Source organism: Buteo buteo, chromosome 16 (genome assembly GCF_964188355.1).
Source record: "Buteo buteo chromosome 16, bButBut1.hap1.1, whole genome shotgun sequence".
Lineage (NCBI taxonomy): Eukaryota > Metazoa > Chordata > Aves > Accipitriformes > Accipitridae > Buteo > Buteo buteo.
The window spans coordinates 5036895-5060921 of NC_134186.1; the positions used below are offsets into that span (position 1 = coordinate 5036895).

The following is a 24027-nucleotide window of genomic DNA, read 5'->3' on the forward strand; positions in this document are numbered from 1 at the left end:
ATTTCTAAATGAAGCCCTTAATCTATAGATACTGTTCTTGTGTTGCTTGTTCTAGTGCTTGTGGTGTCGACTTGTTTTTGATTATCAGCTGTGCTGTGATACGGAGGTGAGAGGCAGCTCTCTCCCCAGCTACAGCCTGGTTGTCACACTGTTTGAATTTCTTTGTTTACTGATGACTGTATGCTCTTTCCACGTTGCACTGGGGAAGAGATGGGGGAGGGAGGACTAATTATCTCCAGAGAGAGGCTTTTAATGCTATTAGTCAAAGGAACAGGCTTCATCTCCTAACTGAATGAATTGTGTGAAATAACATGAAGCACCGGTGGCAAAGATAGGAAAATTGAGAGCAATCCAAATGATTTCTCTCTGCTGAATCCTGGAAATAGATAATATTTTTTTGTTTCCTCCCAAGCCGTTGGCTAGCTGCAGCAATTGGAGGAGGGGGGAATGGGTAAACAGATTGTTAACTTTATTCTTTTGTGTTTGTGCTTTTGGCATGCTGATTACAAAACACGGTTAAGAATTGCTTACCTACCAGCTGCACAGCTAAGTTCAGAAGTCGTGATGGGCAATACATTATCACGAACTAATTAACCATGGCTGCTGAATGTCATGGGGCAAAATAAGGTGCATACTGATGAGGTTGGTTTGTGCAAGTCTGGCACTTCTCTAGCTCCTGCATTAAGCTCCTTGACTACTCCAGCTGCATGCCTTTTGAAGCAGATTTGGTAAAGATCATTGGACTTTGGTGAAGCCTCATGGCGCTGAAACTAGAGAGTTTGAACCTTTTCATTTTGCCAGCTCCAGAAAGCTTCTGCTACAAGGATGAACCTCTTTGCAGACAAGTGAGGTACTGGCGGCTGGGTTTTCCTTTAGCCAATCCACAGAAGTGAACCCCTAATTAGAGCTGTGTTGCTGTAGATTAGATTTTGTTGTCTAAAATCCATCAAGATTAATTCCCACCATTGATTTTAAACTGGAGGCAGATCCTTTTGGGCTTCCTTCATTGCCTTACACTTGTCTGCGGGAGAGCTGAATCTCTCTGAATGTGCCTGCTTTTCTCCCCTAAAGACAGTTAGATTTTAAGGGTGCAAGCAAGAAAAAATTGGCCTGGGTCCTACTGAGAAGCCTTGATTTGCAAACTTAGATCAAAGTCTGAGAGGCACTGTCTTGATTGGTGTCTGCACAGTGTTTAGCAGCCGGGCATGCTCGGGGCTCGCTCTTGGTGTTACAAACACCATGTTGCAGAGGGTGTCTTAGCAAAAAAAGGGGTTATTGCTAAACGTGGCCTTCAGGTAGGAGGTTAGGATTGCAGGCCATGTCTCAGTGGGTTTGCAGGGACTGTGCTCATGGAGGTGAAGTTTCCAGAGGTGCTTATGGACAGGGGAAAAGCCAAAGGTCATTGCCTTCAGAGAATTTGAGCTTTGAACAAAGCATGTAACTGTCTAAGCCAGTTAAGGGGACTTTGGCATTTCTGTACTCGCATGCTTTTGAAGGTTGTGTTCTGTTGTCTAAATATTCTCTCCTACTTAAAGTCAAATCAGTAGTGTTTATGTCACCGACTAAATTCACCGGTATAGGTCTGGGGTAATCGGCTGTTCTAGCAGGGCCTGCTGGAAGTGTGATTTCAATCAATATCATTTCTGCCTTGGCAAGAGCTCCCCTGCAGATGCGTAAAAGTGCTGGTGGTGGTATGTTATTGATTACTCTCATCTCCAGAGCTGTCTAAAAGTTTTTGCTGGTTTGGTGTACTGCCAAGATCCGCAGGAAACAGGTTTGCAGGTACAGCTATTACCAGCAAGCCTTTGTATCCTAGTGCAGAAGAGACTTCAGTGGGTTTACGCAGGGATAGAAGCAGGGTTAAGAGGGTTTGGACTGGTCTTTGCTGGCTGAACAGTCTGCCTCAGGTTCTGTGGGAATGCATTTTTTTTTTTTAAAGCTGTTCTGCTGCAATGTTGACAGTGGAAATCTGGATGGACCCACAGAATTTCAGTTACTGATCTGTGCTCCTGTATGGAGTGACCTTGTGCTGCCTAGGTTATCTTTCTGGGACCTAGAAGTAGGAGCATAATAATTACTGAAATAAATGATAGACTGTCTGATTTGTGCTAGCAACGGTGGTGGTCTTATTGTTGGGGATAGTAAGTCTAGTCTGTTGCAAACCAGGTGTAATTTACTACTAGGTGGGAAATGGCAGAAGTAGGAAAAGGGCTGTTAAGTCCATTTGGGTTTGTTCCCCTGTAAATGGTGTTTGCGTGATGCAGAAAGACAGAACAAATAATTAGAAGCAGAGTCTTTTTCACTTACATTTTTTGATTAGTAGCAGGCGAGAAGTGGCATGTACCCTGTAGAGTCACTGAAGCTTCATTTACATTGTGCTGAGAGTTAAATTAGTGCTTATATCCTGCTCCTAACTTGATCTGTATCCTGTTCCTCCTGGCTGTGGATCAGGGCCAGAGGTGAGCAAGGTCAAAGAATTTTTCATCTTGTACTTCCAAATCAATTTTTAACATACAGGCCCACAATTATTGACAGAAAAAACTGAGATTGCAGGCATGCTTAAACACGATTTCTCTTGGCTCAGCTGTGCCTTTTTAGAGTAATATCAGCCTTTGGGTGGAATTGTCAAATGAGTGCTGTCAAGGCTCTCTTGGCTTGTGCTGTCTTACGGCAGTTTTGAAATTAGCTATGGCTTTAGGCCATCTGGCTTTTCTGTTACCTGTTCAGAACAAAGTGAAGACAGTTAATAGAGGGCCAGCACTGGCAGAGCGAGGAAACTTGAGGAAAATTCATACCTGCTAACTCAACCTGACACCTAACATTACAAGAAGTGGGGTTTTTGCTGTTGTTATTGTTCTGTTTCACTTGTCTTATAAATACTGGAATTTTTTTTTTTTTTTTCTGAATAAGAAGATAAATAGGGTTTGCAGGGGGGGAAGTTCCTGGGCTGGAAAACTTGGCTCATGCATGGGCTGCTCAGTTGCTGTTGCTGATACCTGAGTTCAGGCTGGCTCCCTCTGTACCTTACCCAGCGAGGCTGTTACTTGGGTGCATTAAGACAGTATCCAGCTTCTCTGCGGTGTGTTGGTGGGCTTACACAGAATGCATCTGGTGGAAATAAATAAGGGAGTTTTCAGGATTAATTTATTAAGCAGGCTTTCTGAGGTGTCTTGAACACATGGCAGTGCATGCAGTCCGGTCACCAGCATTAGGCATGCAGAAACCTGTGTGAACACATCGGGCTTGGAAAGTAGAATGAGAGAGCGCTGCGAGACTGCTGGATCTCCAAAATCAGTTTGACACTAGTGATTACATTAATCAGTACTATTTCTCATCTGCTTTTAGCTTCAAAACGAAGCCTTCAATCTGTATTCTAATGACTGGGTTCTGTCTACCTATCAACTAGACTGAGTACAGGGAAAATAAGGATGCTTGGGTGGACAGGCCTAATTTAGCTTCCAGCTGTGTTGCTGCCAGGCTGTTTGATGTCAGGCAAGTCACTTTTTCCTGTACCTGTTTCATCCTCCTGTCTGTCCTCTCTAAGATTATGTGTACTTAGTGAGGGCGTAGTCATCCTTGTGTTTATAGCTAGAGGGACATATTAATGCATTTCGGCCCTAAGGGCCGTAATTAGCAGCCAGGTTATACTGGTCTGGGTCCCATCGTACTACGTGTGGTACAGTGTGTAGATGGGGCCTTTAGTAAATAGAATATGAATAACAGGAGGAAGCATTTGTCTGAGTAGCAGGTATGTGTTGGGTAAGTCCGGCAATGCAGATGGGTATTGCTGCTGTGCTCTGGTTGAATCAGCAGTGTTCAAGTAGTTGTTTCTTAATGTGCACCATGTCCTATATTTTGTGAATGTGTAATTGGAAGTTTTAGTTCTGCTTTTTTTTTTTTTATTTTATTGTTTTTCCAGGTTTCACACTGGACTTTTCTGCCTGTGGATCTTGTTTTCTGTGTTAAGTTCCTTTGCAGGGGAGGATTTTTCAGAGCTTTCCTAGTGTAATAGGAATAAGCTTGCCTTGATTTTTTGGTAAATTACTGCTGCTCTTGGAAAGTGGTATTTATAAAGCTGCTGTGCTATATTTCAGTGTGGAAAGGGAGGCAGGGGGAGAAACTAGCAGAAATCTGTTTCTCCTTTAGTGTGAAATTGTATAGGTGGTACTCTTGCATGGAGAGAGGAGCAGTCCTTGCATAAACACTGGATATATTAACATTTCTAACTAGTAAATTTATGGATAATCTCTTCTTTTGGAGGATTTATTCTGATTTGAGAGCATTAGTCTCTGGGAAAATTAAACCTCTTTTAAATCCACTTTGTTCAGACTCTAGACTGGGGAACTGCTGGTAAGCCTTGCCATCTTCCTTCAGCTTTTCTGCAGGCTTGATTGGAAATGATGTGCAGAGAGACACAGCTGGTCCAGAGGCATCTGGGGTTTGGTTTTAGGTGCTTTATCCAGTTGTGTCAAAATGGATTTGGAAACTGTTCGCTCTGTTCCTGTAATGAGTGCATGCAGCTTTGAGCACGGCCAAAAAAAAGCAAGCCCCTAAACCAAACAACCCAAAAGGTAAGAAAGATTAAATGTTCATGTGAACTGTGAAGTGTCTTGGTAAAGCTGCTTGCCTGCACGATGCTGCAGTTACGAGATGCTGGGGGGGCTGTCTTTGGTGACTGAAATGTCAGTCTGCCTGCTAGTGCTGGACACTTCGATGATTACCAAGGCATACCTCCATTTCACGTAGCTGATTCATGGCCCTGTATATTTAATCATAGTTTCTATAGCAGTTAAATCTTTAACGAGAGGGTGGAGTTCACTTTCAGTTCATTGCAGGTTTTTTGTGAATATTATGGCCGATTCATTAATGTATTCTGCTGATCAGAGTCATTTTTATAGGGGACTAATGTTGAAGGATATTCTGTGTTTGTGGTGCATGTAATGAGTACTGAAACAACTCTAGCTTTTTTAATAATTGACATGAGCATTTCTTTAGGTTGGTTTGTACCATGCTGTGCGGCTGCATTGCTAAGTAAACGCAGAGTCGATTTCCTCATATTGGTGCAAGATGTTTAGCTTACTACCTTTTGATAATCAGTTAAGATTGTAGAACTACCTGATCATATATGGGCGGATTACGGTGAGTCCTCCTATGCTCTCCACAAATCGTTCCCTCGGGGCTTGACATTATCTGTTGGCTCCGTAAGTTATTGGGACACTCTTTACAACTGCAGTTTAGTCCTGTCTTACTGAAAGCTCAAATTCTTAGGTATTTCCAAGGTGACTTTGCTGCAGGAAGCTGTTTGAGCCTTCATTCTTAATACCAGTAGCAAGGGGTTTGATTTGCATAATCAAGATAATGTGGTGGATAGTGTTTCTTTGTGTTTTTAAAGCCATGTGTTGTCTTGCTGTCATGTCCTATAAAAATATGGTGCATTCTTGAACCTAGAGCACAACATTGATCCTGGAGAAGTGCATTAGGTAAATGGGTCCTCAGTGAGCAGCACTTCTGGGATGGATGACCATGCTGCTAATGAGCCGGGCTTCAACAAAGCCTCATCTGAAGTTGGTATTAGCGGTTGCTTTTGGGAAGGCCTGTGTCGATTGTCCGTTCTGTTCATCCTTGCACCCCTTTTGAGCGTGAACGCTTTAAAAGCAAATAAAGCTTTCTCGTCCAAAATTCTGGTTCTGATATGGCACGTGACGTTCTTGTGACAATGAGGGCGGTTGAAATAGGAATCTGTTGAGAATGGATTTGTATCTGCATTAAACAGGAGGAGAATGTGTCTGTTGCCAAGAGTCTGTCGAGGAGATGCTGGTTAAAAATCATTGTGCTTAGCTTACTGTGTGCAGGGTTTACCAGCAGCAGACTGACTTTTGCCCGTGTCCCCAAGATGAATCCTGTTTGGGGTTAAACTGCTGTTCAAAAACAGCCAATAAAGCGGCTCAGTTCCATCAGTGATATTTTATTGTTTCACCCTCTATGGTGATGAGCTCCTGTATTACTGTAGGTGTCCCTTCCACGCCTGTCCATTGCAGTCGGAGATCAGAGAAGCTTTTCCTGTTACACAGAGACTTTGCAGGTGAAGTGGAGGTCCTGGATTTATTTGTCTGTTCTGTTACAGCCTTGAAGGCAGAAACAGTTTTGTCCTTGCTTTCTGACTGTGGTAGCTTGGACATGAGATCTTCCAAACCTGCATTTGTGGAGCTTTCTTGCAGTTGCAGGCTTGAGTCTTAAATTTAGGGTCCCCACAGGCTCTGTCTTCAAAAAGAATTACTTGCTAGAAAGCTGTATTTCTGATGGCTGATGCTAACCGAGCTGAGCTGTCTTGCAGTTGCTGTTTGACTGTGTTTGAAGTAGCCATTGTGGGGAGAAATATTTGCTGTCTTTTATCAGAGTGCTTGTCAAATAGTTTCATTCAGTGCACTCGGCTTTTTAACAGATGGGATAGATTTTTGTGAGCCTGGGCAACCACAGGAATTGTTTTGCAAGGTGAGACATTTCTGTTGTGATGGGCAGGAGAAATAATAACGTTGTGTGATTCATAAGAGTGATGAGACTTTGGTTTTGGATCGGTGAACCTTTTTTTTTTTTAAGGATATTAGCATTTGTCTTCAAAGAAATCTGAGTTGAAAGCCAAAAGTTAACAGAAACAGTTCCTGAGCGGTGCTGATAGGATGGGTCTTGTGGCTAGAGCTCCCAGTACGCTTGAGGGGACTGGAAGAATTGGTGCTTAGGCAACACGAGCCACACAGTACCGCGCTCACAAATTCCTTCACAAATTCCTCCCCTTGTGCTCGGGATGTGGAGAGGGAGGGTGGCACCAAGGGCAGTGCTGCGTGGGTGAATGAGGGCTCTGCCTGGGTGCAGGTTGCTGCCTTGCCGGTCACAGCTTCTCCAGGGGCCTGGGAGCTATGGCATAGCAGATCTGCTTCAGGTCTGCTGGGGTAATGATGAACCACGCAGGGAATGCAGTCCTGTCAATAGCCAGTGTTTCAAATGGAAGTGTACTGCAGATGGCCAGATTTCCTAAATGGCACATAGAGACTGCAAGTAGGGCAGAAGGGAAGGAGATTGCAGTCTCTGCTTGTTGTGCTTGGTGTGCATTGGAAAGCACTAAAGGAGCGGCCTCTTGCACTGATTTTGTGTCTTGGCAGAGGCAGCGGCAAGTATCTGTTTGAATAATCGGCAGTGGCTCTCTGGTGGCCAGGTGCTCCATTTGCCTAGTGCAGCCCTGTTCCTGCTGAGAATTCAGGTCTAGCCTAAATACCTGCAGACTTGAGGGATTATGTTGTTGGGGGCAGGTCCTGCAGGAGTGAGCAAGGCAGAAGTTAGTCTCCCATTTCAGCATTTTATTGCTGGCTCTCAGGGCTATAGCTTCCTTTGCAAAGAGGTTATTTCCTTCCTGTAACATAGCATTGAATGGGAGGAGGGTGTGCAAGAAAGTGAAAATCTGTAGTTGTTGGTGGTGATGACTGAGCCATTACATTTTAAAATTAGTCACAGTTACTATCTGGGGACATCTGGGGCAGGTAATATGTCAGGTAGATTGCAGGACCTGATCAGCCGGTTGAGAGAGACAGTCCCCAGAAGTCAGAGAGAGTGCATGTGTGTTTTAGCGGATTGCAAGTTTAATTGGCCTACATGTGAGTTTGAGCTGTTTTTGTGGCTGGAGGATTGCTGATTTATGTTGTGATCCCTTAACAAAACAGTTCTTGTGGAGGCAGACTCTGCCATTAGGCTTTGTGTCTCGGGCCGCTGCAGTACAAAGGCTTTGCTGGAAGTGGAGCGGGCTTTCTGTGCGTGCCTGTTGTGTCCATCTGTCTGCGCTGGCTGAGGGAGAGCCGGAATTTGGAAATGCTTTTAATTGTACGGGGGAGCAGGTGGCTTTCCATTGCATGGGTTTACAATGAATTGTTTATTCCGGTGTAGATTGGGGTGGGGTTTTGTTGCTGTCTGTTGTTCCAAGAAAATGGGAGGAATGAGGGGCAGAAAGGGTGGAACTTGTTGGACTGGAATTCCAGGGTCATGCCTGGCCTTGGGTTGTGAACAGCAAGGTCCTGCTCATTTCAAAACCTGGGGCTGGCAAATCCTGGTGCGTTGGGATCTGTTGGTGTTTCAGGTTTTTGCTCCTAAGTGTATCGAGGGAGTTTAATAATAGTTTTGTAGCAGAGATCTCAAATCATCTTATAAATATGAGTAAACAATCCTGTTTTATCATAATACTACCTACTCGAGAGTATCTAGCATAGGTACTCACGACTTGGGTGATCTAGCTGGCTCAAACAGCACAGAAGGGTAAGGATGGCACCTTTCTGTTGTGTTTGCTGTGGGACAGGGAATAGAGGAGTGGGCAGGATCTGATGATTCATGGCAGATCTTTCAAGCCTGTTTGTGGTGCTGGGAAGCCTGACTTGATGCCTCCCTAACCCAGTCTTATCCCTTTCTCTGTGACAGCAAGCTGTGCTCTCCAGTGTAAGACCCCTGTTTTGGGTTGCAGCTGTGTAAACACCTAAAACTGCTATAGCTGCTGAAGAAGAGGTCCTGTGTATTCAATCCCTTCCCTTCCACTGAAACAACTGTTTGTGGGCCATGTGACAAACAAATTGAGGAACTGAATTGAATTAAAACCAGCTGTTTCTGCACCAGGCTGGTTTTGACTGGGGTCAGCTGCTCGGTGAGATTCCTGATGCCAGCAGAAAGGAGGGCAGCAGAGCTGCTCTGTGTGCTGTCAAGTGCCTGTGAAACTGTGGCTCGTTGTCTTCTGCATGGAGCTGTTTTGGGGTGCAAGTGCAGTTGCTGTGATCTGTGTTTGGTGGTTGTGCCTGCATGCCCTCACCTGGTGCTTGCCACTGAATTGCTCCCTTAAGGAAGCTTTCAGATTTAGTTGTTTATCCAGTTTCCTTTTCAGTTCAAACAAACCCAAAAGAGCTGTGATGCTGCAGGCATGGAAGAGCCTCACTGAGCTCTAAATGGTTAGGATGGTTTGTTACTGGGGGGCTTTTACTCAGTCCCGTTAATTTTTGTGGGAAGCCTGTTCTTTCCTTTGGCTCACACAGATGAATGCTTTCTCCTGACAAAAAGCTTATTTTATCCCAAATGCACTACTATGTTATATTTTTGCAAGACATCAGGGAAATTGGTGTGCTTTGGTTCTTATTGTGGTGTGCTCTCTTTGCTGCAAATGCAGGTATGGGACATAGAGACCTCATTAGTTTGTGCTGTGGTAAAAGCCTACTCAAAGCGTGACTCTGCAGCAATTTAATACCCAGACCTAACCCAAGGCTGAAAGGAAGTCTTAGTGATGGGGAGGGCAGTCGAAGAAATCAGTCACTACATTCCCTTTGGCTGCTGAAACTGGGATGGAGCTAGGAAAGTGTTCGGTTGAGTGGTCTGAGCTAGTCCCTGCTGCAGAGCAGTGACAGCTCAGTCCATGGGCTGCCTTTCCCTGGAGCTCCCTGACCCATCTGGAGGGACAGGAGATGCTGCAGAGAAGGTGCAGTTACAGTTTCCAGCAAATAAATTTACAATGAAGCAAATGACTGATAGTCGGCAGAGCTCCTGCAGTTTTCTGCATGCTCAGTCCTCCTGTTGGGATGTGAGAGTGCAAACCTGTTAGCTTAAGTCCCAGTGAAAGCTGCTGCAGGTTTGTGTTCAATTGTGTGTGGGTGTTTTACAGCTCACTGTATTCTGGGGTAGCTGTTTATTGCTGTTATGCAGCTGTTGTGTATCTAAACACTGTTTTTTGTGGACACCTCTTTGTGAATTGAAATGTTCCTCAGATGAAGTCATTTAGGAAATCTCCATTTATAGGCAAACCCCCAAAATGGCTGACAGATACCCTCTGTGGCCTTCAAATGAATTACATCATCTGTCCAACTTTGACTTATGTCAAAGGGGAAAGGATACCTACCAATTCTGAAGATTGCTGTAAGCATCATTAATTTACAGTGTGACGCTGGGTCAGATTGGATCACGCTTCAGTTCCTTTTTACAACAAAATAGCTATTCCTCAATATCTTTTTTTTTATTGCAGAACTGATTTTCCCTTTAATAAACCTGTCACTGTAGGTCATTATAATCTGCACAAACACTTCCTTTCACCATCTTACTATGAGGTGTCCTTTTAGAACAGCTTGGCTTGACATTCGGAAGTGAGAAGTGATGGTGTGCTGGGCGTTCACATGCAGTGTTGCAAGCCCTACATGCAGGGACCAAGCTCCTTACCTTGTGTGGCAGATGTATGCAGCAAGTCTGTTGAATGTGTGCCGAGTCGCAGCGTACGTGCTGGAGATGACTGTCAGCAGTGGCAAAGTGGTGGGTTTTGTTCCTTAGAAGGGCATGTTGTGCTGGGGTAGGGATGGAGAGGGCGTTTGACTGTGTGGCTTTCTGTGGACGTATCTAACAGGGTTAGGTGTTGAATGTGAGTGGGTATGTGTTGTGCAGTCACTCTGTGGTTAACAACATCTCCTTGGAAGCATGGGCCGTGCTGAAAAATCTTTTCTCTCCTTAAAATGGAATATTTTACCACCTGCTACCTTCTCTAAGAACTGAACCAAGGTGTGTTTCACATGACTGATGTCAGCTTTCATTTAAAATGAGTAAGTTTTCCAGCTGTAGGTAAGGATACAATCCTAACATGATTTCAGCATATTTTTACATTTCCAGAAATGCTCTCGGCTTATACTCGTGGCTGCCTGATACGCACGCAGGTTTCTAACTCCTGGGGCTTACTCAGAGCTACCTTTGAAGTCTTAAAAGTGTAGCAAAGCACTTTTTGTTTATTTTGAGTTTACATGCCTCAGTATGGATTTAGGTCCTGCTAGTGTTAACATTTTTCTTAATATGCCTCTTCCATATTACATTGTTTAAGAGATCACATTCTCCTTCAGTTTCATTCCTTTTCATCTACTTTGTTGCTCTGATATTGTTAAGTCTGTTCTCATTTAAAATTTGCTGCAAGTGCTAGTGTGGGTGGAGGGAGTATGGGGTACTTTTGTAACCATTCTTTGTGCTGGCACCTATCAAAAGGTCTTGTTTGCTGAGCAAACCAGCAGCTTCTGGCTAGTTGATAGCTGTGCTTGGGGGAGGGGGTCATGGAGTGTTTTAATGAACCTGCTCTGATGTCCAAGGACACAGCAGTTGAACAGAACAGAAAGGCTGAATGTGGCATACAAGAGAGGTCACCAGAAAGTCATAGCTTACAGTTGAAGCTGCTCGTTTTTTAAGGATTTTTTTTTTCCTTACTGGATTTTAATTCTCTTCTGAAGCTCCTAACAGGCTCTTTCTCCTATTGGACTTCTATTATATCACCTTGTGAGGTGTATATAATTCTCACTTAGCTCTTAGATGGATTTATTCAAGGTGATCCAGAGTCAAGTGATCTGACAAACCACCCAGTTGTGCCGGTTCCCGAGGCAGGGCTATGAGGTGCTGGACGTACCCTGAGCGCTCGTGTCCGAGGCATGTCTCCTTCTGTGTGGGAGATTCTCCACTTGTGAACCAGGAGCTCACTGTGCCAGGTATGCAGACTGGAGAGCTGGCTCCAGTGAGCTTACAGTTAATAGACCCCACCTGAAGGCATTTCCTCAGCTAGCAGCTTCTGTGCCTTGGAAATGTGTTTGAGATACTTGATGCTTTCTCCTTCTGTGTCCTGTCTGTTCACTGATCTGCTCGTTGCTGTTGAAATTGATTCCTCTTGTTTAATTTTGCACAGTTGGTAGGAGAGCAGTTTTCACTGGGTTTACTTTCTTGGACCAGATCAACTTGCCTGCCTGCAGGGCGTGATGTGAGATTTGATTGTTCAGTTGGGTGTTTTTCTAGCCATTGTTATGGTAGAAGGTCCTTTTGTGGCTGAAAAGAAGCTGTGATAATTTGTTGAGCTCTTAATGCAGCTAAATGTGCTGGCTGGAAATTGTCATCTCTAAACTGAGAGTTAGTAGAATGGCAATGAGAGAATGGGAGCAGGCTGAAAGAAACATTCCTGTTCATGGTGGAGTTTCAGGAGATCACCACCGCCTTTTTTAAGATTATCCTCCCTGACGTTTGGGGGCGTGTATCAGTCCAAAACCTCCAACAGGTCTGAAAGATGAATGACTATGTGTGAATTAGCAGTGGTATTGATCCCTATCCGGAGGTGTTTGGAAGAGCCTTAGGAAAGGCACAACTTTCCCCTGAGATTAGAATCAATTTAGGGCATGTGAGGCCAAATTTCTGTAGTAAGCATGATCCTCATGCAAACTGTGTTGCTGCTTCATAAACTTGGTGCACAGCAATGGAGAATTACAAATGATTTTTTTTTTTTAAAGGAAATGTTCTTGTTCAGAAACTTTATGGGCTTGTTTTCGTGGTGGGATGCCTCACTGCCTGTACTTACGTTATAGAGTTTGCCAGATCTGCAGTGGGAATTAATTTCTCTGTTTTCCTAGTTATGGTTGGGGCACCTTTTTATTAAAGCTGGAGCTGTGGAACACAAGAAGAATAAATTGCCTGGGGAGGGCTTCTTTAAGGAAATTCGATATCTTAATCAGATGTTATTAGAAATTACTGTAGTGAAACTGTGGAAGAAAAAATAAGGCTACAACTGAATTGCAAACCCTGCCTGAACTGCATACTGTATGGCAAAATCTGAATGAAAAGATGAAATTTAAGGCTCCTGTAGACGCAGTGACGTGATTCCAGAGTGTCCATTCAGAAAGAGATTTAATTTTAAATAGCTGAGCTGTGTCCAGTTAAGGAGGTTGACTCCATACTTTAGGTTGATAAAGACACCTACACAGCACAGGTTTCCTGTATCTCGCATTTTTTTCAAGTGGGAACATTGCGTTGCCTTTCAGTATGGAATTTGATTAGAGGTGCCTGTTTTATGTACTCGAATGTGCACCAGTGAAAGCGTGGGGTTTAATCAGGTTGTGTGTACCCTGCGGTCTGTTTATCCCAGGAAGCAGTTGGACATGCGGCGGAGAACGAATGTGCGAGGTGCCTTGGGAAAGACCCACATGGCAGGACTGCAAATTTGGCCACTGCCTCAACTGCTGCTGGCTTTTTCAGAGTTCAGGTGAGCTTTCTGACAAATTGGTTTTAGTGCTTTGATAGTGGCTAAGCTCATACCTGTTGCTTCTTAAAAAGAGGCAAAAAGAAACATTTTGGCAACTGGCTTTGCAGTGGCTGTGGCAGAGTGGCCTCATTTTGGTGAGGAAATGGTGGTTGCAAATGAAATCGTCTATCGAGTCATAATTGCAGGGGCATTACCACAGCATTGCAATATGTACTCAGCTACTTTGTTTTCATTGAAAGTTTGACGAAAATGGAAACCACAAAACTAAGGCAAAGGTGGTTTGTATTTTACCCGAGAAGCCAGAGGTAAATAAGTAACCCTATTATTACGCGCCTTTTGGGTGCGTGTTGCAGTGCAATGCAGACACAGATTATATATAGCCTAGATGATATGTGCAACCCACAGTCCTCAACTGCACGCCTTAATGGTACGTTGAGGATGGAGCTTTTTGTTGCTGATACATCTGAACAAGCTCATTCTTATGCTTCATGGCAGACAACTACAAGCAGAGGACTGAGTTCATGTTTTCAGTAGCATTCATCAGGTTAAAATGGATTTTGTTCAATAGATACAGTTTTTTCTTAGGAGGTCCTGTTGGGGTGTAAAAGCAGCTTTTGCTACTTCAAAACCTGTAGGCTTCCTCGGAAACAGTAAAGCCTTTTCACTGAATCAGTGCTGTATGCAGTGCCGAGACCTAATGAATGTGATGATTATCTCTGATCAGTCTCTTGTGGCAGAGGTGTGAGATTCTTCGTTGGTCTCTGTACAAATTCAAAAAGGGTGGAAAATAGTTGTTAAAGCTGGGAAAAAAAAAAGTAACTTAATCCGTACAGTCGAGTGCAAGTCGGCAGATGCATTTATTTCTATCATGAAGTTGCTATTATGAGTCTGCTTACTTTGCAGTATTGGATCTTAGCTTCAGACGAGCTGTCCCATGCTTTTGGGCTGCTGCAGTTTCTTCACCCTGGAGTCAGTAATCCTCTCATTTCTAATCGTGTCCATGGTTCTGTACGGATGGAGTTGGTTAGAGGTTTTTCGAGTAAATTTAAATTGCCTGCGAGGTGTAGTACAAGAACAAACTGTTGTATGAGCAGGTATGTACTGATCACAAAGGAATTTTAATTTCTGACAAGCCCTATTGTGCTGAAATCAGTTGTGCAGAAAGACATGGTGGAAACATGCCAGTTCAGAGTTGAAACAAGTGTGGTACTGCTGGGGCTGGGATTTCACAGGAGCTGCAAGCTGACCTTTAGTTGCTTTTGGAAGGGAGATCTTCTGAGCCTCGTGTCTACCATGTTTTCTCCCTTAAAAAGTGCTGAGGTTAGTGTTTTTGTGGCAATGCAACAAGCTAGAAAAGATCTGGGTGAAAATGAATCCTTTTACTGGTGGTGGTTTAAGGCAATCACGTTGACTTTTGAGTTTGAATCTTAGATGCTCAGTGTTTACTATGTTGTGTGTTGTTTTATAGCCTTTAGGAAAAAAAGGCATCTCAAGACTTTCTGTTCTTAATATTTACAAGTTTGAGGAATGGGGGCCACACTCCTGAATGCTTTCCCTTTACGCTAGTATAACACTCTCTGAAAGGTGAATTGGACTCTAGGCATTTTCTGATCTCCTGTGCGTGCTTCCTATTACTGCACTAATTAATTTATACAGAACTTGCTCTGGTGTGGAGATTGGTCTGTGGTCTAGGCTTGCAGAAACTCAGCTGGTATTTTCGTAGCTAGCTAGGGATGCTCTGGTGCTATGGTGGCTCAAGCAGCAATAACGTTATTCCTAATATGGGACTTAAGTAGTCAAGAATTCAGTTTGTCATTCCATACTTTTTGGAAAGAGGGAGAAGTAGAAAGTAGAGCTTAGATTTTGGGCAAATGAGCTCTGCACTTCAAATATTCATTGTTTTTTTGCCTGCAGTATGCTGAAGCAGGTGCTGGTGGAGCCTGGTTCATTTTCTTAAGTCCCACTGTGCAAAAATGAGTTGGGTACTTGGATAACTGGGATCCTCTGTGGAAACTGCTCTACAAATACATCAGTTCTTTTCCTTCTCTCCTTTTGGTGTGCCCAGACTTTCCTGGTTAATAGCAAAATGCGTGAATTGCATTCTTCAGTATAATAATTTATTAACAATCACATTTAAGGGTTCATATGTGTTGATGGATTAAGTAGTGTGTTTCTAGAACATCTTTAATATCCTGGGTTTAATTATATCAAGCTTGCTCTTCTGGCTTTTTTAAAATGCCAGGCCTGGATTGCTTTTAGTTCTCATCTCTGATCTCCACAAATGGGCTATTTTGTTTATTCTGTGTTATAATTAAATATACATCTTCCTCTACTGAAAAGATTTCTGCAGTAAAATTGTTTTGCAGCGGTGGTGGTGGTGAGTTTTGGCTGTTGTGGTTCTAGTCTTAGGTGTTGAGCCTTCTTGCTGAGCCAAGCTAAAATCTTGTCTTTTATGAAACTTTTCCAAGCTGAAACCTGCATTGCTAAATGTTGGGCAGACAGCTGATGAAATGGAGTTTTGAGAGGATGGGGCACTAAATACCAGCTGCACACAGACGTGTGGTAACCTGCAGGTGATGAGTACATCTGTCAAGCCTTCTAGGGAAAAACTTCCAAATTTACTCAACAGTAGAGGTAAATCTAAAGTTTTACAGTCTAGCTGTCAGTCAGGAATCCAGAGGGTAAGTAGTCTCTTGTTCTTGGTGACTTAGAGCTTCCATCTTTTGGGAGGTTGATCAAGGAATAGCCATGCCTTGCTACCTCCCTTTGGATGCTCTTACTCCTGTGTCAGCTTCCATGATAATGAGAACAAGAGCATCTGTCCTCTGCATGAATCAGCCATTCTGTTTTAATTTTACCCTCTGTTTTTATCAGGAAGATAATTTTGGTAGAGGCGAGCGAGCCCTTCAGCTGCTTCAAGGACAGTGAGTAGGGAAGCTGGTTTGCTATATTCATACTGCAGGTTTTTTCCCCTGCATGCATCCACAACCTCCACAGTGGTTGATCAGCTGCCAAAAGGTCTGGAGGCGAATTTTAAGTGTTTACCGTACTGATAGCTAAATAGAAATAGCATTTGTCACTGGGAGCTGGCTTAGAAGTCATGCTCTGTTCATCTCAGTGCCATGCTTTCCTATAGGCTCTGGCTTTTTGTTTAAGGTTTGGTAAATATGGCTCATTCAATGAACTGAAACAACTTGGAGAGGCTACAGTGGCTTTTTGAGACTTGGTATGATCGTTTCAAGCAGAAATATGAAAAAAATTTGCTGTGTTTGGCTTGTTAGCCGAGTGAGGTGTCCATGTGCTACTGTGGGAGTCCTACATAAGGTAGTGGGTTCTAGGAAATAGAGTATTGCAAGTTTTAATTTGGTTTTGAATTGCTTTACAGTAGGAGTTAATCCCCTCTTGAAGAGGGGGAAACTGAGGCACAGGTAGAGAAAGGGCCTTGTCTGGGGTCCAATGTGCTGGTCAGCAGCAGAGCTGCAAGCGAAGGTGGATCTGGAGTCCCACTTCAATGTTCTGCACAGCGTGTCGATGAGCATTTAAGGTTTACTTTGCGCAAGTGATGAAAAAACCTACTTGCCTACCACATCTCACAGTCACGGAGGATGCAGCTCCCTTTTCCAGTTCCTCTCTGGTAATGTTATATTACTGTGCCACCCACAGGCAGCTACCATGCTGCTGAAAAATATTTGCTGTTTGCATGGGGAGCCAGTTATCAAATGTTAAATCTGTGACAAAAATCTGCTGGTTTCATTTGCTGCGATATCTACTGTATTTAGGTTTCTCAACCCTAGTTATTCTAGTGTTCTATTTAAATTGCATTTATAGTTGTTATACTATTTTTCTGATTTTTCCACTGTTTCCCACTTCTTCCACAAAGCCCTTTCCTTGTGCTAAACAGCTGCTGTGTTCCTGCTTGAAGTGATTGCTTTCCAACAAGTGAAGAAATGCAAGCTGTGTTCCAGTCTGAAGTGTTGGGGTCCTTGCGAAGAGAGAGAAACTGCAGGGCTGTTAATTATTGGTGCACCCTGTTCATTGTTGTGTTGCCAGATTTGGCTGTGAGAACAACTTGGTTTAATCCGTGTCATTTTATTGAGGGGGAATATTCTGATTTACCTGTAGGATGCACAGGAGTTGACCTCTCTGTTGCGCTGTGCGTGATCAGTGCAGAACAAACTGTGTCAGCAGAGGCTGCTTGGAGGATTTTGAAGCCAGCATACCATTTGTAGCAAATGATGTTCAAACCATGATAACTGAAGGACGTGAGCAAACCAAGATTTTTAGGTGGAGTTGATTTGTTATTAGATGAAGTCAGAAAAACAGAGAAGCTTCTTGGCTTCTGCTGACCTGAAGAAGGGCCTGTGCATCTCTCTCTTCCCCTCTACTGCTTGGTGCAACAACAGGTTAAGTCTGCTTTCACACCTTGTCTTGTAATTTATAGTAGTGCATTTGGCATGGTTGATTTGTTTAGGCTTTTTAAGAATCTCCCTTGTGATATTTAAACTCTCATCTGTGCACCCGTGCTATAAGCTGCCCCTTGGGAGAACTGTTCTGTGCTGTTGAGTTATTCTGCTTTGTAGAACAGAATTTTAATATTGTTTACCATGCTTTTAATCTTACGGCTGGCAGATAAATTGAGTTACTTTAGCCCTTCCCCTGGGGACTTCATGGGGCTTCATGGACAGCGTACCCATAGCATTAGGTGGAGTTATCTCAGCTTTGCAAAAATCCACTCATCTGTCTGTCTGGAATGAGTAATTGATTGGTGAGAGAATAAAATGTTGGGATTTTGGTTTTTTGAATTGCATTTATAAAAAGGGATGGACAGACAGATCTGGTGGGGCAGTTGGGAAGTTTTTATTGTGAGTCCAACCTTTCAGAAACATCTGCAGCTGGCTTTGATGCACTGAGAAGAGGCCTTCTGATGGCTTGGTTCTACCATTCGAGTAAAATTTGGTAAGCCAGGGATGAAAACTCAGAACCTCCCCAGATAACCTGTGTGATGAAGAGCAGGTTCCTCTGTGCCTGGCCTCAGCCTCCCAGCTAGCCTTATTCTTCTTGTCCACTTCTTGTTATAATTGTGAGCTCTTGCAGGCAGGAGCAGTCTCATCTGTCATGCGGTCCAGCGGGGACCTGCTCGGGATTTGGGCTTCTGGGTGATGCTGTAGTACATAACAATTTAAAAATGGTGCAAAGCAAAGGACTGAACTAGCATAATGGATTAGTATTATATTTGTTTATTGATTGACTGTTACTAGCACTGTATTAGGTCAAAATAAAATATCTTCTAGGAGGTTGTCAAGTGAGTTTGGTTTCATTTCATGGCTATGCCACTGGAGCACTCGGTAATGGTCTGTATTAATGCAGGACCTTGTTCCTCAGGCTACTGGATGTTTGTTAACACTTCCCTCTCCCTCCAACTGATGGATATAGTTCAAGACTGTTATAAGAACATCCTTTCTCTCCCCCACATGCTTTTTTTCCAAGACAGCCTCCGGTTTTGTCTCTCATTACAGTAGGAGCCCTGTAGTAGCTGCCCAGCTGCTGTTGTGTCCCCCTCTGGAATGGTGATTTAGAGCTGAGCCAGGATGGAAACTGGCTTTCCATGCCTAAGGCAAGCCTGTTAGCAGACGCTGCGGAGAAGTAATGTGCCACTTCTGTTTGGAAGAGTTGTCAGTTTTCTAGTTTAGTTGGGAAAAACAACCAACATTGGCTTGGTTTTTAGTTGGACTTTTGGAAATGTCCCTTAGTCTTTTGCAGGAAGCTGTTCAGTGTTACTGGAGGACATGAGCAGTCCTAGATCAGAAACGCCTGTGAGGACAGAGTGGTACAGCTAATGAGCTTCACTGTGGAGGAAGCTGAAAGCATAATGTTCAAGAGGTCTGGGTAAGCGTCGCTGAAAATGAGACTATGAGAAAGTGGGTAAGCTGGCAATCAGTAAAGCTTGTAGCTGAATGTGGATTGCTCGAGGCTGGAAAAAACAGTGGCACCTTAGTGTGCAGTTTCGTGGTGACTTAGTGTTTGGAGCCAGGGCTGTCAAGATCTTGCCCATCCCAACCCACTGTGTGCTCCTCTGAAAGTGCTTGGTTTGCATCTGGTCAGCTTTGGTCCCCGGGCGGCTGGATCAGTGCTGGCACAAGGAAGGGCTGGGAAGGCATGGGAGGAGGTCCAGAGTCTGGGCTTTGGTCCATTTGGGTTGCTGTGGGACCGCATCCTCAGGAGGATGCAATGGAGCTGAGCACATGCGTATAGAGCTGGGACAGATGAAATTCCATGCTTCAGCAGAGAGCATGTGAAGACTGAAGAAACAGGGTAGAAAACATTGTAGAATATACTAGAGCATGGCTGCAGAGCAGTCATTTTCTATTGTGTGTGGATTAGCTGCCTAGCTGGAAAAAAGCCATCACCTTGCTGCTGAGAGTTCAGAGACGGGTCAATGGAACAAGAATATATTCTTAGATTGGTACGAAGAGGAAAAAAAAAAAAGAGCGAAGTGTTTGAACTAACAAGCCAGACAAAGGCCATGCTTCTGCTCGCTAGGATGCTGAGCAGCAGCAAGGGGCAGGCGGCAGGGCTGCAAAGCGGCGTGTCCCGGAGCGGTGAAAGGAGCTGCGCTGGTAACAGGCGGCTCTCCGGTAACAGAGGAATTTCACACAGCTGTCAGGCCCAGGGAATGTGTGAGCACTTTGAGGACATGAATATTCAGAGGAGCTGTAGCATGTGTCATGCTAAAGGAAATGCAAAATCCGAGTTTTCTCAGGCTTACGTTGTATCTGGGAAACGTCTGACAGTAGGGGATAAAAGGAATTTTCAGTTCTGCGGGGCAGGTTATCTCAAACTGTCTGTTGCAGAATACAGCTTCCCAATTAGCCGGTCCAAGTTAACGCTGGCAGCAGGATCTGCACTACTTAATCCATTGCTTTGGTGAGAAAGTGCCTGTTTCTTAGTGCGGGCAGAGACGTGCGCTCCTGCTTTGGCAGCCTCGTGGCAATGCTGTGGGAGTCCTGACTTTGCTCCCTCTTGCTCTAACCCGGCATCGCTTTTTCTTTCTTCGATGTGCCTTTTATGCTTGTTCTATTAATAATCAGATGATTGTGTATTTAGTGTTTTGCTCAGAAGGATCCCTCCTCGTACAGGCTGAGGTGCTTCCAGCCGTGCTGTCAGGCGATGACAGATGTCCTTGGTGCGTACAGTGAGTGTCCAGCAGCGATGGGCTGCCAGGATTAGTATTCCAGGCACAAATGTGCCCCTTGTAATATGCAAAGCTCAGCGCAGCCTGTGCAGGAATGCCCTTGAAAGGCAAATTAAACCGAACTCCCTGGTGGCTCTGGAGGAGTAGGAGGGTTGCTGTCATCTATGTGAGGTTCAAGTAGGTTTTGAGGTGTCTGCTTTTGTTTCCTTTCTGCTTTCCCTTCCCAGAAGGGCTTACTGAAAGGGCAGGCAGGGAGACCTTACCTGCAAATGCCCTGTACAATAGAGTTGCTACTAACTGGGGGTTTGGGTTTGTGTGAAGATGCTGACTTTATAATGATACTTGTGAAAATCATTATGGCTCTTCCACCTTCAGTGGGGACCATTTGTTCTAGTTTTTGCAAATAGTGTCCTTGATGCAGCCTTCAGGCATGTCATGTGAATGTACCAAATCATGAATCCAAAATGCATGTGAAAGTTAGCTGCGTTTTAACAGTGTTAATGGATTAAGCTGGAGGGATTCTGAGGGTGTTTCCCAAGTAACCTCGTGGTAATCTGCCTCTGAAATGAAGACCATGTGATGTTCTTGGGTGACTGACTTGCTGCCCAGAAGTCCGCACAGATAGCGCTTCTCTTTGCTAAGCTGTTTAAATGCTGTGATTGCCAACGATGTTTTGAGAGTTTAATGGCTTTGTCAAGGTGTTCCTCCCCATCTAAGAATATTGCTGCAATGGTATTCTAGCTGCAACAGAGAGAAGTAGCCTGGAGCATGGTTGTCTGATCAAAAGAAGTGTTTCGCCCACACAGTTCAGCAAAGCAAAGCTTAAAAGCCCTGCTGGCGATAGCTTGTTCAGGCGCACTTCCAGTGATGGTGTGGTAGGGTTATCTCCTCTGACACCACAGCCCTGTGATGCTCCAATGCTGTCGCTCAAGCTGAGCATGTGCTGTAAAGTCAGCAAATTATCAGATGGAGATGATCCATCTGATCTGATGTTGCATTACAGCCAAGAAACTTTGCTGCTGGGAGGTAAGGTGATGTGCTGTCCTAGACTTAGTGGGGAAGGGTTAGGCTGAAATGGGCTATGCATAAAAGCTAGCTTTGACTTCTCAGCACTGGAAGCAAGCTTATTTTGTAGCTGTTTCTCAATCACCCCATGCTGTGCCTGTTGACATTTCCTATTGTGGTTGTCTTAGTTGGAACTGCAAGCTCTTCAGGAGAGAAGCTCCCTTTTTCTAAAATGCTGAGCATGTTTTTACTGTGCTACGTAATATATCAGAAACAAGATGTCTCCTGATTTCCCCAAACTTAGTTCCTCTTGCACCTCATTTCAGAACTTTCTCCAGAGAAAAGCTGAGTTTGCTACTAAAATCCTAGTTCCTCCTTTTTGTCTTCTCCAGTATGTTCAGAACTGTCTTGATGTTGTGTGATATCTACAATACTTCCTGTGCACATGCTATTCTGCCTTTGCTAGATAAGCAATAGCTGTTGCCTTTTACAGCAGACACATGCCTTCTTGAAGAGGCAGATGTGGAATGTTTTCCCTGGGAACAAACATTTGATGCTTTGTAATTATTACACCTTAATTTTGTTTCTCTTTTCTTTCCAACACAGCATGTGTGTGATTAGAGGCTACTGATATCTTCAAAGAGGGGTGAAGATGCCACATGCTCTTGTTCCTAGTTTGCTGGGGCAGGATTTCTACTCTAGGTTCCCTCCACGCTGGTTATGTGTAGACTGAGCAGAGCTGATAGAGAAGTGAAACTAAACCTGAGCTTTGGTCATACTTGGAAATTTAATTTGTGTGTCAATTTTGTTTCCTGTTTTTGTAGGAATTGCTCAGAAAGCTAGTGTGCAAGAGGAATGGAAGAGAACACTGGTGAGTACACTCTTGGATATCTTACTGCATGTTGTGGACTTGTTCTTTCATCCGTGGTTAAGCATCGTAAAGAACCTTATTACTTTAAACTTCATGTCTTCAATTCAAATGTAGCAGATGATTAGAAAACAAGCTAGTTTGGCAGATGAATCAGTTGCAACTGTACTGCACTAATGGTGTGGACCAGATCTGATTAAAGCTGTGTTGTACATCTGGAAGATCTTTTTTGAAATCTCCCATCTGTGAAACCTGGATTACAAGTCTATTGGCTATCCCAAACTCTTGAAAACAAGCAACATCCCCTTTCTTAATAGGTAAGAGGCTAGAAGCATTGAGCTGGTATGCGATTTGAACAAGTCACAGGGCAAGCCATGAAGAAGGATCAGCTCATGGTAGCTCCTGACTTCTCTTTCTGTATTTACTTATTTAGGCTGTTTTTTCTTGCAGAAGATACAGGAATTTTTTACTAAACAAAATTTTGGCTTTAAAGCTCTTGCTTTAGGCACTTTGTACTACTTGCCATGAGGCAAACAAACTCATCACTGTTAGGTTTAACTGATGCAAGGATATGGTTGCAACTAGAACTCATAGATTTTTGGCTTAGAGATTGCCTTGAATAGCTTTTCGATCTGTTTGCTTAAAATGGCTATGGAAGACATGAGTTAAATGGCCGTTTTTTCCCTCCCATTGAAATGAGATTTGCATGAAAGCTCTTGCCTGCACTGTGGGAAGGCAGTCTCCATTAAGCATATTGACCTCTCATCTTGTGGACCATGATGTTGCAGTTAGTGACTTTTAACTCGTAGTGAAGTGCAACTCTGTGACCGTAAATGTTATTTCTAGATTATTCCTATGCAGCTAGGTGATGCCATCCTTAAAACTTGAGAATCGATGGACTCGTCAGCAGTGCGGTGTGCTTGGTGTGGCAGATGTACCAGGCCTGTCTGCTGAAGGCCAGTTTTTGACTTCATACAAAGCTGGTCTGTTGGAGCCCAATGACCTCGCTGGAACAGCTACGAGCCAAGAGTACATGCATAAAAACATGCCATGCTTATAATCCTGGTGGCAAGAACTGCTGCTGTGCCCTCTAATTGTTAGCCTGTAAGGTGCACATTTAATTTGTGGTGATTGCTTTCCCTTATGATTTGCTTGTGGCAAACTAATCCCAAATGATGACTTTCGAGGGGCGAGGATGGGTAAAGTAAATGTGGCGCTGGCAGCTGATGTTGAAGCAGTGGCTGTGGAGATGACAGCTCCCCGCTCAACCCCAGGACAAAGCACAGACAGCAGCAGGGCGAGTTTTTCCATCTCTCCAGCCTGCATTAATGGGATGGCTTTGAGCAACACTGTGAGCTCTGCTTATTCACCAGGACTCAGCCTCTGCTGGGACTGCCAACAACCAGCTGTGTTCATATCACAAAGCTTTTTGTCCCTTTTTATGTGTAGTTGAACTCTGTTTTGGGGGTAGATCAGTGAGACATGGGGTTGGAGCCTGTTGAGGTTACCAAGAGCTTTGACTCCTGATTTGAGCAGCACTGGTGGCCTGGGATGTGAAAGGCCTTATGTTCTGTTTGCATTTTGCCAACTTAAGTAAAATTACCTCCCCTTTCCCTCTGAACAAATTCAGCTGTGCAAGTTTAGGATGGAGTACCTGCACTTGATCTTTGCATGCACAGACACCCCACACAGCTGGTTGTGAAGCTTTACGTGTTGCCTCCTTAGTGCTGGGAGCTGAGAACCCCATATTAAAGGCAGAATAAGCAGATGGGTCTTTTATTATTATTTCCTTAAAATTACTTTGCTTTTAAGGACGCTCATTCTCCAAGTGCTGCTAAGCTCAGGACTCCTGGGTTGTTCCCGGCACTGAGACTGGAGATGAGGTAAGGCGGAGCTGCGTGCAGG

At 44.0% G+C, this 24027-nt stretch overlaps 1 protein-coding gene across 11 annotated transcripts in view; it reads left to right on the forward strand.

Annotated features, from left to right (window-relative positions):
• Positions 1 to 24027, forward strand: part of PHACTR4 (phosphatase and actin regulator 4) — a 68631-nt gene that overhangs the window by 3089 nt on the left and 41515 nt on the right. For 3 of the 11 annotated variants that reach the window (XM_075047604.1, XM_075047617.1, XM_075047605.1), the window contains exon 2: positions 22079 to 22125. In XM_075047604.1, the coding sequence (XP_074903705.1) occupies positions 22110 to 22125 (16 nt within the window). In that variant the 5' untranslated portion in view covers positions 22079 to 22109. Of the gene's footprint in view, positions 1 to 10449; positions 10561 to 10584; positions 10602 to 13040; positions 13058 to 22078; positions 22126 to 22146; positions 24006 to 24027 lie in introns of those variants that run through there. The other 8 variants (XM_075047611.1, XM_075047615.1, XM_075047606.1 and 5 more) reach the window with 8 other exon arrangements.